This window comes from Salvelinus namaycush, chromosome 32 (assembly GCF_016432855.1).
Source record: "Salvelinus namaycush isolate Seneca chromosome 32, SaNama_1.0, whole genome shotgun sequence".
Lineage (NCBI taxonomy): Eukaryota > Metazoa > Chordata > Actinopteri > Salmoniformes > Salmonidae > Salvelinus > Salvelinus namaycush.
The window spans coordinates 15,339,878-15,353,170 of NC_052338.1; the positions used below are offsets into that span (position 1 = coordinate 15,339,878).

At 47.9% G+C, this 13,293-nt stretch overlaps 1 protein-coding gene across 1 annotated transcript in view; it reads left to right on the top strand.

The window, feature by feature from the left end:
- The window catches only part of LOC120026901 (AT-rich interactive domain-containing protein 1A-like), a 52,032-nt gene that overhangs the window by 18,872 nt on the left and 19,867 nt on the right, over positions 1-13,293 (top strand). Inside the window, exons 3-4 of the mRNA XM_038971635.1 lie at positions 260-934; positions 1,100-1,216. Of these exons, the coding sequence (XP_038827563.1) occupies positions 260-934; positions 1,100-1,216 (792 nt within the window). The remainder of the gene's footprint in view (positions 1-259; positions 935-1,099; positions 1,217-13,293) is intronic.

Sequence of the window (13,293 nt, forward strand, 5' to 3'; positions counted from 1 at the left end):
TGTATGTAAACTTCCTACTTCAACTGTATGTGTATACAGGGCTTCCTTGTAAAAGATATCTTGGTCTCAATAGGACTAAAATAACCGCGTCTTTATGTAGCCCAGGGGACTCAACCCCCCCCCCCCCACCTTTTTTTGGACACATTTTTTGCAGTGGGCTGCATTAAATGGGTCCGTGGACCATGAGTTTGAGACCCCTGATATAGATTGTAAAGACTCTAAATCACAGTGTGATTACATTGCTGTTTGTCCTCTCTAGATGGCCGGCTATGGGCAGCAGGGTCCAGGGGGCTACGGTCAGCAGAGCCAGGGCTACTACGGCCAGCATGGCCCCCCACCACACGCTGGTCAGCAGCAGTCCCCCTACCCCCAGCAGGTCCACCCCTCACAGGGTCAGCCCTCAGCCCAACACAGCCAGCCTGGGGCCCCCGGCCCCTATCCCCAGGGCCAAGGGCCTCCGCAGGTGGGTCCACCTCAGATCCAGCCGCCCTACAACCAGGGACCGCAGCAGCCGGGTCCCCAGCAGGGCCAGGCCGTGCCTCAGGGTCAGGGCCCCCAGCCCAGCTACCCTCAGCAGCAAGGACCCCAAGGGCAAGGGCAGCAGCCTCCACAGCAGCAGCTCCCCTCGCAGCAGCAAGGACCCCCCCAGCAGCAAGAAAGGGTGGCCCCTCCACAGACCCAGCCACCCCCGGGCCATCAACAACCCCCAGGCCACCAACCCTCTCCAGGCCACCAGCCACCCCCTAGCCATGGTGGGCAGCAGCCACCCACAGGCCATCAGCCCTCCCCAGGCCCCCAGGGCCACCACCCTTCTCCAGGTCACGGTGGACCCCCCCAGCAGCAGGGTCAGTCTCAGCAGGGCCAGCCCTCACCCTACTCCCAGACCCCACCCCTGCAGCAGTCGCCCTTCCAGCGGTTTCCACCTCCGCCGCAGGTAAAACTCCACCCACCCGTTAAACTAAGACCTAGGCATTAGCTTGGGGAGCTAACGTAAGTCGGCAGGACGATGTCTTTTGATATGGAAAAAGGAAGTGTAGGTTCCTCAGTCTACAGACAGTCATCTGTTTTTCCTCACCCTTTTTCCTCCCTCTCTCTTCAGGAGCTCTCCCAGGACTCGTTCAGCTCCCAGTCCAGTGCTCCCCCCTCCAACCAGCCCATGACTTCCACAAAGAGTGGAGCAGAGGACAGCATGCAGGGACGGCCTTCTAGCTTACCGGTGAGTCCTCCCAACACATTAACAGTCTGTCACTCAACACACACGTACATACACACATTCTATCATTCTACCACTACAACAAACACTACCTCCCTGACTGTCAACTCAGCAGACCTCTTTCCCGGCACCTTATTTTAGCATATCTACCTCCTCCGGGCCAGCCCCCTCTTTTGGACTGGCTGCTGGCTGAGTTGACCTTGACTGTTCACATGGTAATAAGCTGGAACACAAACACACACACGTCACGGTCTTTATAGCCTCTCTCCTGGGTTGACAGTTATTCTGACGTGAGCGTTCCCTTCACACTGCAGGGAGTAGCGGTGAATCAGGTTTCTGAGAGGAGAGGTAAGGAGAAAGGGCAGGTTGGTGGAGCTGTGGGACGAACAGAGGAGTCGAGTTGCGTAAAAGGCCACATTTACTGAAGCACAATTAACCTGTCTCGAGAAGCAGGTGAAAACATGTTCATGAGGTAAATAAAAGGTGATTTATATTTGATATTTTTCACTTTGAAATTGACCTTTTATTTCACCCCTAATTAATTAGCAAATGCTAATTCAAAGATACCGGATTATGAAAGGAAAGGGTTTTGAACTTTCACTACTTCTCTCTCTGTGTGAAAGAGCATAACACTCCAGTTGAAGTCAGTATCTGTGGTTGTTTATAGGTTGAGACAGAGAACACATATGACCTCATTCAAGGCGGCAGGGATAGAAAGTGAAAAATGAGATTGTTAATGAGATATAATGAAAGTGAGGGAGGGAGGGAGGGAGGGAGGGAGGGGGAGTGATTGAGCAACACGCGCTAAGGATGTGTTTCCCTCTCTTATTTATCCTATTTATTTATCTCGGGACTCAGCCTTTGGCCAAGGAGGTTGTGTTTCCTGGGGATTCCCCCCATCGGCTGTGTGTGATTGGCTATGAGAGCCATTCATCTGGCAGAGGTCTGGACAAGCAGATTCCACATTGCCTGCCGCCCCCTCCTCCCCCTACCTTCCCCGTGGAGTGCACATGACAGAGTGTGCAGATTAGTCCCGCCAACTTTAGCCATGCTGCCTTTCAGCCAGCCACACACACACGCACACACACACACACGGCTGGCTGGCTAACACCTCAGCCAGAACAGTGGAGATAAAACACTGATCGCCTCAGCCATATCATAAAGCCAGTGTTGCCTTAGCCAATGCCAAATGATAGCCCAACCAGAACAGAGCACATTGGTGGTTTATAATTATGCAATGTCAGGTAGGTAGCTTTAGGATAGTTTAGGTCCTTTTTAAAATGAAACGTTTGAAAAACTTAATTGTTCACACAATGTGGAAATTTCCATTTGGTTTCACCATAACATTTCTGGTGAATTTATTTAAATTTAGCAAGGCCACACCTCCTCAGCCGTTGTACATGCAGACTGGTCTGTTTGATCCAGGTGCTGACAACCAGTGTTTCTGTCTGCTGCATATTCCTGTGGGAATTCACAAGACTAACTGACAGACGGTAGTCAAGCCCTGGTAGCACAACAACAACCAGCATGAGAAAATAGAAAAACAGCCAGGCAGCGAGGTTGAAACCAGATGGACGAGTTGAGCTGGTTCCTCGTTTGTTTTCAGCCAGGTTGCTAACGGAACTGCAAACACTCACTCTCTCACTCACTCACTCACTCTCTCACTCTCGCTCTATGTTCAACATACTGTTATTCCACATACCGCACTCTTCTTATAATCATGTTTTTATTACACCGTGTTATCAGATCTTCAACCAAAACCTAATATTAGATGAAGGGAACATTTGTGAACAAATAACACAATGTTGATCCTTATTTTATTTATTTAATAAACAACGTTGTGCACCACCACCCAATGCCCCAGTGTGAAAAGTAATTGCCCCCTTACACCCAATAACTAGTTGGAACACCTTTAGTTGTCAATGACTCCAACCAAACGCTCCCTGTAGTTGTTGATCAGTCTCTCACATCGCTGTGGAGGAATTTTGGCCCACTCTTTCCATGCAGAACTGCTTTAACTCAGCGACATTTGTGGGTTTTCGAGCATGAAATGCTCGTTGCAGGTCCTGCCGCAACAGGTCTGGATTTTGACTAAGCCATTCCAAAACTTTTGTTTGCATTTCAGCCATTCTTATGTAGACTTATTTGTGTGTTTTGTATCATTGTCTTCACTTCAGCTCATACGGATGGCCTGACATTCTCTGATGCAGAGCAGAATTCATGGTTCTTTCAGTGATGGCAAGTCGTCCAGGCCCACAGGCAGCAAAGCATCCCAAAACCATCACGCAACCAACACCTTGCCTGACTGTTGGTATGAGTTCATTTCTGCGGAATGCAGTTTTGGTTTTCACCAGACATAACGGGAACCATGTCGTCCAATAAGTTCCACTTTTGACTTCCAGGAGTCTTGACGATCATCCATGTGCTCCCAGGTGCTTTTTGGACTACATGGGTCCCGTCATGCATCAAGACAATGATCCAAAACACAAGCAAGTCTACATCCAAATGTCATAAAAGCAACAACATTTTAGTTTTGTAATGGCCTAGCCAAAGTCCTGACCTAAACCCAAGATGACCACGAGGTGAGGTCGTATGGGGACTCTTTCCAGGCCGTGAGAGAGAGGATTTAACCCTGCTTAGGTGGCTCTGACCCTGGGTCGTCTAGGCCTCGGCTTGGCCTCGGGTTGGCTCCAGGCAGAGACATACAGGGGTCAGGGGGTCACCACTGTAGGAGCATAGGTTGAAGTCCTCTGGGTTATATGGATATTGTAATATAATTTACAAGGCCCATAGTTATGACACAAAACCCCAGACCTACACACACCACTGTGTGTGTCTGTCTGTCACTGTGTGTGTCTGTCTGTCACTGTGTGTGTCTGTCTGTCACTGTGTGTGTGTCTGTCTGTCACTGTGTGTGTGTCTGTCTGTCACTGTGTGTGTGTCTGTCTGTCACTGTGTGTGTGTCTGTCTGTCACTGTGTGTGTGTCTGTCTGTCACTGTGTGTGTGTGTCTGTCTGTCACTGTGTGTGTCTGTATATCTGTCACTGTGTGTCTGTCACTGTGTGTGTCTGTATATCTGTCACTGTGTGTCTGTCACTGTGTGTCTGTCACTGTGTCACTGTCACTGTGTCTGTCACTGTGTGTCTGTCACTGTGTGGTTCTGTCTGTCACTGTGTGTCTGTCTGTCTGTCACTGTGTGTCTGTCTGTCTGTCACTGTGTGTCTGTCTGTCTGTCACTGTGTGTCTGTCTGTCTGTCACTGTGTGTCTGTCTGTCTGTCACTGTGTGTCTGTCTGTCTGTCACTGTGTGTCTGTCTGTCTGTCACTGTGTGTCTGTCTGTCACTGTGTGTCTGTCTGTCACTGTGTGGCTGTCTGTCACTGTGTGGCTGTCTGTCACTGTGTGGCTGTCTGTCACTGTGTGGCTGTCTGTCACTGTGTGGCTGTCTGTCACTGTCTGTCTGTCACAGTTTGTCTGTCTGTCACTGTCTGTCTGTTTGTCTGTCTGTCACTGTGTGTGTCTGTCTATCACTGTGTGTGTCTGTGTGTCATAGGGGTGTGTAGAGGGGGAGGGTAGCGGTCTCAGTGTTGTCAATGTCAGGCAGTTCTTTCACTTTCCCTGGAAGTGACACTTCCTCTCCATGTCAGCCCTCTGGGAATGGGAAAGTCTACCCCCCCTCTCTTCCCCCCCTCTCTCTTTTTTAATCTCCTCCTTGCCCTCTGAGAGTTTCTTTTGTACCCCTCTCCCAACGTGGGGCTAATCCCACTGACACTCCCACTGGTCTTGGTCTTTTGCCCCCGCTGCTAAGGATCCTAAGGACTCGGTGTGTGGGCACTGACTGACTGAAAGAGCTCTGGACTAGAGAGAGGAGGAGCGAGAGAGGGGAAGGTCACATGTTGGTCACACACTCGCTCTCTGTTGTTTTTCCGCCCTCTCTCTTTTCATCCCTCCCTTCCGCTTTTCTCCTTTTCTCATTAACAAGCGTTCCATCTGAAGTAGTTGATTCAAAACTTATACGATTCAGGGTCTGTGTTGTCCAGCGTGTTTGTGTGCAAGAGGAAAGCCCAATTGGGCCCCACCCTTAGATTCCTTCACACAGGAACTTGTGGCTTGCATTACTGTTAGCGGACCACCCGCATCTCCCAAACAGCCCCCATGACCTACAGTGTATGTTCCAAGTTCTCTCCACTCCTCTGCAGCAGTACAGCTTGTTTGTGCGACACAGCTCTGGCGCATTCTGCCTAGCTAGGCCGGACCACTTTTTCTCTCTCACCCTACTCAGCCCCAACCTTTCTTTTGCCTTTTGTTGGTTTGGCCAATTTTAGAAATTTGAATAGTAGGCAATGTAACCAATCACAACCCTCCTTTTACATCATTGCAAATCCTGCAAATCACCAGCAGAATGTGGTCGATTTTCACATTCACTCTGTTGGTAATGCAGACAAATCCGATCATAACTCTAAAGGTAGCAGAGAGCCTACTATGGAACTTCAATTAGCCTGTAGATTATATTATGTTCAACAAGATGTTGAAACATTTCCCCATTCAGAATGTCCATATTTTCAATAAATTAATATAAGATTTTTTAAATTGAAATCAAAATACTACTCTTATTACAAAGCAAGCCGTAAATGTAACCTTTTATTTAACTAGGTAGGTCACATAAGAACAAATTCTTATTTTACAATGACGGCCAAACCCTCCCCTAACCCGGACGATGCTGGGCCAATTGTGCGCCGCCCTATGGGACTCCCGATCACGGCCGGTTGTGATACAGCCCGGGATCGAACCAGGGTCTGTAGTGACACCTCTAGCACTGAGATGGAGTGCCTTAGGCCGCTGCGCCACTCAGGATTCCATATAAAGCTTCATATGACACGAATGTTTGCTTTGTAGCACCTACTCCATAAAACATGGAGTCTTAAAGGAGGCCTGGGAAGGCCAAAATGTCATAAATATGCTAACGTTGATTTTTTCAAAATTATGCTTTTAGATACAAATGTCAACAATCCTTCCTCCAAAGGACCATTCTATAGATTAAATGTTGTGATAAACCCCCAAATCATGGTCTTTTTTTTGTCCTGGTTTTGTAAGGAATCACCCTCTGTCTCTGTGTGTGTAAATCAGCTTCGGCTCAGCCTTATTTTGCGAACCTCTGTCTCTGCTCTGCCTGTCGTTGCAGTATTCAGTGTCCTGGGCGTATTTCCTGTTGCTATTCTGGGGCCAGAGCTTCCTGTGCCCACGTGTCTTATTCAGATTCCTGGGTTGACTGCCTCTCGGTTTCTCTACTCTTTTTCTCTCACCCCCCTCTGCTCCATCTCATTCTCTCTCCCGTACGTACATGATTTTTAATTAATGTACTTGAGAAAATTCAATCTGCTGATAATGTATTGTTTGAATTTGCCTCAGTGAATTGTTTTGGAGCTGGCTAACCTAGCCTGCTTTTTGCTCTTGTGCACACATACGCGCACACTCTCTCACACAAGCACGCCCCTCCCCCCTCCATTTCTGCTAGGCTGAGCTAGTTTTTCAGCACAAAGGCAGTGGCTGACTGCAGCACTGTCTATCCTCTCTGCTCTCTCTTTCTCTGTGGTGGTTGCTTGGACAGGGCGATTTAAGATGCACCAAAACAGCTCATTACATTTGAAGTAATGCTCTTTTAGATTAAACCACCTTTTGTTGTTCTGCTCTGAGAAACGGTGGTTGGGTCAGTTAGTGAAGGGCTTTGGCAGCGCCATCTAGTCTACTTTGGGTTGTTGCTGGGTGTCTGTCGTCGGTGGGAGGGGCGTTGCTCTGGAGAACAAGGCAGAGAAGCAAGCAGTCTGAATCAAATAAAATCACATTTTATTTGTCACATGCACCGAATACAACTGGTGTAGACTTTACCGTGAAATGCTTGCTTACGAGCCCTTCCCAACGATGCAGTTTAAAAAAATTAAATGGTAACACATGGAATAAAATAAAATACACAAGAATGAAGCTATATACAGGGAATACCAGATTAGTGTTTAGAGGTAGGAGGTAGATATGTACATGAAAGCAGGGTAAAGTGAGTAGGCATTAGGATAGATAATAAGAGTAAAATAAAGAACAGAGTAGCAGCAGCATATGATGAGTCTAAAAGTGTGTGTGTGTGTATTTGCGTATGTAGTGAATGTGTGTGGGAGTGTGTAGGTAGGTATGTATGTGTACCAGTTAAACAAATCCAAATATATTTTAGATTCTTCAAAGTAGCCACCCTTTGCCTTGACTGCTTTGCACAGTCTTTGCATTCTCTCAACCAGCTTCATGAGGAATGCTTTTCCAACAGTCTTGAAGGAGTTCCCACATATGCTGACCACTTGTTGGCTGCTTTTCCAACTCATCCCAAACCATCTCAATTGGGTTGAGGTTGGGGGATTGTGGAGGCCATGTCATCTGACGCAGCACTCATCACTCTCCTTCTTGGTCAAATAGCCCTTATACAGGCTAGAGTTGTGTTGGGTCATTGTCCTGTTGAAAAACAAATGATAGTCCCAGTAAGCGCAAATCAGATGGGATGGCATATCGCTGCAGAATGCTGTGATAGCCATGCTGGTTAAGTGTGCCTTTAATTCTAAATAAAAACCAGACGGTGTCACCAGCAAAGCACCATCACACCACCTCCATGCTTCACGGTGGGAACCACACATGCGGAGATCATCCGTTCACCTACTCTGCGTCTCACGAAGACACGGCGCTGGAACCAAAAATCTCAAATTTGGACTCATCAGACCAAAGGACAGATTTCCACCGGTCTAATGTCCGTTGCTCATGTTTCTTGTCCCAAGCAAGTCTCTTCTTATTGGTGTCCTTTAGTAGTGGTTTCTTTGCAGTAATTCGACCATGAAGGCCTGGTTCACACAGTCTCTGAACAGGTGATGGTGAGACGTGTCTGTTACTTGAACACTCTGAAGCATTTTTTTGGGCTCCAATCTGTGGTGCAGTTAACTTTAACTTATTCTCTGCAGCAGAGGTATATCTGGGTCTTCCATTCCTTTGGCCTTCCATGAAATCCAGTTTCATCATACTGCTTGATGGTTTTTGCGACTGCACTTGAAGAAACTTTCAAAGTTCTTAATTTTCCGAATTGACTGTCCTTCATGTCTTAAAGTAATGATGGACTGTCGTTTCTCTTTGCTTATTTGAGCTGTTCTTGCCATAATATGGACTTGGTCTTTTACCAAATAAGGTTATCTTCTGTATACCACCCCTACCTTGTCACAACGCAACTTAATAGCTCAAACGCATTAAGCAGGAAAGAAATTCCACTTATTAACTTAAGGCACACCTGTTAGTTGAAATGCATTCCAGGTGACTGCCTCATGAAGCTGGTTGAGATAATGCCAAGAGTGTGCAAAGCTGTCATCAAGGCAAAGGGTGGCTACTATGAAGAATCTGAAATATATTTTGATTTGTTTAACACTTTTTTTTGGTTACGTTTTTTTTGCACCATTCCTACGGTGAAGCATGTTGATGGCAGCATCATGCTGTGGGGATGTTTTTCAGTGGCAGGGACTGGGAGACTAGTCAGGATTGAGGGAAAGATGAACGGTGCAAAGTACAGAGATCCTTGATGAAAACCTGTTCCAGAGCGCTCAGGACCTCAGACTGGGGCGAAGGCATCGTTACATGTCCTTGAGTGGGCTAGCCAGAGCCCAGACATCTTTGGAGAGACCTGAAAAAAGCTGTGCAGCGACGCTCCCCATCCAACCTGACCAAGCTTGAGAGGATCTGTCGAGAAGAATGGGAGAAACTCCTCCAAATACAGGTGTGCCAATCTTGTAGCGTCATACCGAAGACTCTAGGCTGTAATCGCTGCCAAAGGTGCTTCAACAAAGTGCTGAGTAAGAAGTCTGAATACGTATCTAAATGTAATATTTCATTTTTTTTAAATAAATGTGCTAACATTTCTTAACCCGTTTTTGCTTTGGTATTGTGTGGAGATTGTTGATGGGGGGGAAAAATGATTTAATCAATTTTAGAATAAGGCTGTAATGTAACAAAATATGTAAAAGTGAAGGGGTGTGAATCATTTCTGGATGCACTGTATAGTCTAGTGAGTTTATGTAGCGTCAGTGCAAATAATTTGGGTACCATTAATTGACTATTTAGCAATTTTATGGGTTCGGGTTAGAAGCTGTCTCGGAGCCTGTTGGTCCGAGAGCTGATGCTCCGGTACCGTTTACCGTACGGCAGCAGAGTGAACAGTCTGTGGCTTAGGTGGCTGGAGTCTTTGGTAAGTTTTCGGGCCTTCCTCTGACACCGCCTGATATAGAGTTCCTGGATGGCAGGGAGCCCTGCCCCAGTGATGTACTGGGCTGTCCGCACCACCCTCTAGTGCTTTGCGGTCAAGGGCGGTGCAATTGCCATACCAAGCAGTGATGCAGCAAGTCAAGATGCTCAGCCCCTGGTATCAGACAGGCTGTGGTTCCTCCCTCCCAGCACGCAGATCAGCCCCTGGTATCAGACAGGCTGCTGTTCCTCCCTCCCAGCCCCCAGATCAGCCCCTGGTATCAGACAGGCTGTGGTTCCTCCCTCCCAGCATGCAGATCAGCCCCTGGTATCAGACAGGCTGATGTTCCTCCCTCCCAGCCCTCAGATCAGCCCCTGGTATCAGACAGGCTGTGGTTCCTCTCTCCCAGCCCCCAGATCAGCCCCTGGTATCAGACAGGCTGTTGTTCCTCCCTCCCAGCCCCCAGATCAGCCCCTGGTATCAGACAGGCTGTGATTCCTCCCTCCCAGCCCCCAGATCAGCCCCTGGTATCAGGCAGGCTAGGCAGACCCTGGTCCCTCCCTCCCAGCCCCTCCTATCCCAACACCCCTCACCCAGGCCAGGGCAGCTGCCTGCCTCACTGGGGCATCTGTGCAGAGCTTTGGGATTCTCCTCTACCATTGTGATATGTACAAAAGCCCCCCTCCCCACACACACAAACACCCTAGCCCCATTATTCACAGCAGTCAGACCCCCCCCCCCCCCCCCCCCCCCCCCCTCTGCTCTGTATTACACACAGGCTGCTGCAGTGTGTGTTACTACCAGTAGAGAACCTCAATGTTCAGGTGTTGAATGTTTACAAACCCATCTAGTCAGGTAGACTATTTTTTCATGACTAAACATTTGACCCATCCGTGCTCGTAAGCATAATCATCTAGAATTCTGAAAAGAACACCTGAGCAATATTGATTTAGTTTATTATGCCGTTAAAAAAACTGGATAGCAGTCTGTTACCTTTTTATACGATGTCCCCTTCCCACGTTGCCTCCTCTACCTTTTCCATTAATTACAATCCCCATATGGCTTTCTGTATTAAGTAGCAGGCTTATGTTGGTCTCGGGGGAGATGGGACTGGGAAGGGACTAGGTCTGTAGAGGGAACATACCTTTTAGATTAGGAGGGTTCAGAGTGGCGTGTGGTAGGGGAGAGAACAGCACGTAGGTTTGGGGTATACTGCCTTGTATTTGGCTCTGCTGTCAGGGCAGAGACTAGCGGGTGGAATGATTTTCATTTAAATGTATTTAGATGTAATCAATTATCCCCCACGCTCTTACATTGCTTGAATATTAGGATATTCTACGATAGTTTCGGTCTAAGACCGCAGTAATGCGTTGTAGTCGATTCTATAGCGCTGTGTGTATGGTTGGCTTTATGTTGTATAAGGTACCATTGGTGGTAGTGAGTTTCTCATGCTGCAGCCTTGTGTTTCTGAAACAGTAATGGCTGCTGTGCTGTATGAGGCTGGGGCCTGCCTCTTCTCCTCTCTCTTCTACTCCTCTCTCTCCCTCTCTTTCTCTACTGTGGGATGGGAGTGCCCCCTTATGGTGGAGCTCTGCCTAGCCAGCCCAGAGCTGGGGAGCTGGGGATGTGGTTCTCCATCTCTACACCCACACTGGGTAACCCAGAGCACCCTAACCTACCCTGGACCTGCACGCAGGGGACATTCCTAACCCTCTACTCAGACCATGGAGGGTCATCTCCCCTCCCCCACTTCTCCTGTTCAACACCAGCCTAACGCTGGTGTCTGTATGTTCAGATGTTACGAGGGTCTATGGTGGAGCCACATACTCACAGAATGCAAAATGGTCCCCAACAACTACTGAACCAAAGGCAAATATGAAAATAGGTATTTATTGTCATATTTAACCTATAAAATGGCTGCAGTGCAGTCGTCATTTGACTACCATGCATCTGAGTCCAGGTAGTGGATATGCACTGAAGCAGTGAGGAGAAAACACTGGAAGTGAAATCAGGTGAGATGTTGTTTTGATAGTGAAATGTGGTCTTTGGAAAAATAATTCCACCTCTTCTGAGAAGATCAGATACGCACAGTACCATAGTAAGCAGGCATTACCCATAGTAACCGGAGGTAAAGTACGGTTTAGTGTTCAGTTAGTAGAGCAGCACTATAACTGATGGAACCATAATGCAAAGCTGGGAGGAAGAGGATGGCTTTGGTTTATTTGAGCTTCCTGTAACAATGACGCCACTTCTTTGTAGTAGCTGACTGCAGCATGACCCCTACAGGCTCACAGGGAGGCCAGGGGGGAGGGGCGGTGTCTGCACTAATGTGTTAATGTGTCAACACACGTGGAGTACGGTTACCATGGCAGCTCCAGAGATGCAGCAAGCTTTTTTTTCTTCTTTCTCCACCCCCCTCACCCACCCCCCTCACCCATCCCCTCACCTCTCTGGAGAGGATGACAGAGCATATGTGCAGGCGTACGTGTTCCTATGCCCTATCTACTGTCTCTGTGTGTGTATTATCCCCAAAGCCTGTTTGTCTGTGTGTTTCTGTGTGTACTGAGGTCTGAGAACAGAACCTAGCAGGCAGCGAGTGGATGAGCTAGGGTGAGCAAGCAAGCCAGAGGGAAATGGAGAGAGGGGGACGTCATTGAGAGTGGGTGACTGTGAGCTGAACTCTTCCAGGACCACCAGCCCACTAGTCCCCAGATCATGTTGCACTGCTGGCCCTGACCCGGTCACAGCCTCCAGATAGCAGCTAGGTTACTGACTGACTGGTGATGTCACAGCACACTCACACTAACCACTTTCTCTTTCCCCTACTTTCTGCTTCTCATGGGCTGTGTCTAAAATACACTACTTTTGAACTGGGCCCCATAGAGCTCTGGTCAAAAGTAGTGCACTAAATAAGGAATAACGTGCCATTTTGGACTGTAGTGTAGACTAATGTTCTGGAGTTTAGCCTGATTGATTCACTGAAGTAATCTGCAAATGGAATACATTAGACTGTAGAGTGGATGGGAACAGGAGACTGGAGCTGTATGGCTATGCTAGTGGCTGCTTTAGAAACAACATGGACACTTACTATAAGACTATGAAAACTGGTTCAAATGAGTCTTCTAAGACTGGACCTTAGGAATTAATTATTTTATATATATTTGTAAAAATTTTGTCTCTGGAATTTTAGATTTTTTTTACAAGTGCTTTTCTATTTTAGTCTGGCTGTTTTCTTGTTTTAAAAGATGGAATCAAGCTCTATGGAAGTTCCCATGTTAGCTGGAAACACAAAATGGCTGCCACCGAGCAGAGGGAGAGATGGTGCTATAGAGGAGCTGCAGCACTGGCTTCCACTCTCTCTCTCACCCACGTTGCGCTAGCTTAGCCTTAGTACGTAACATATGTGGATTGTTGTCAGGGCTCGGATAGGGGTCTGTTTTCTATTTTTGGGTCATTTCTATTCAATGGTCTTTTCCCCCAGCCCCTCTGTACTGCACCATCCTCTCTCTACTCTCCCTCATTCTCCATCCCTCTCTGTCGCTCTATCTTTCTCTGTGATGAGTAGCCATCTGGTAAATGGCAGCAGTAGGTAGTGCTGCCACCCCCCTGTTAAGCTCTCTCTCTCTCTCTCTCTCTGTGTGTCCAGGCAGCCAGCAGATCTGTGCAGTCAGCACAACTGAACAGAGCAGAGCCTGGCTCTCGCTCTCACTCGCTCTCGCTGCTGCTGCTAATATCGAGTTGGGAAAAAAATCAATGACTGGCTGCAGAGTAGGAGAAGTATAGCTAGGCAGAGGCTCTGTGTGTGTGTACACAGCGCTGGCTGTATCC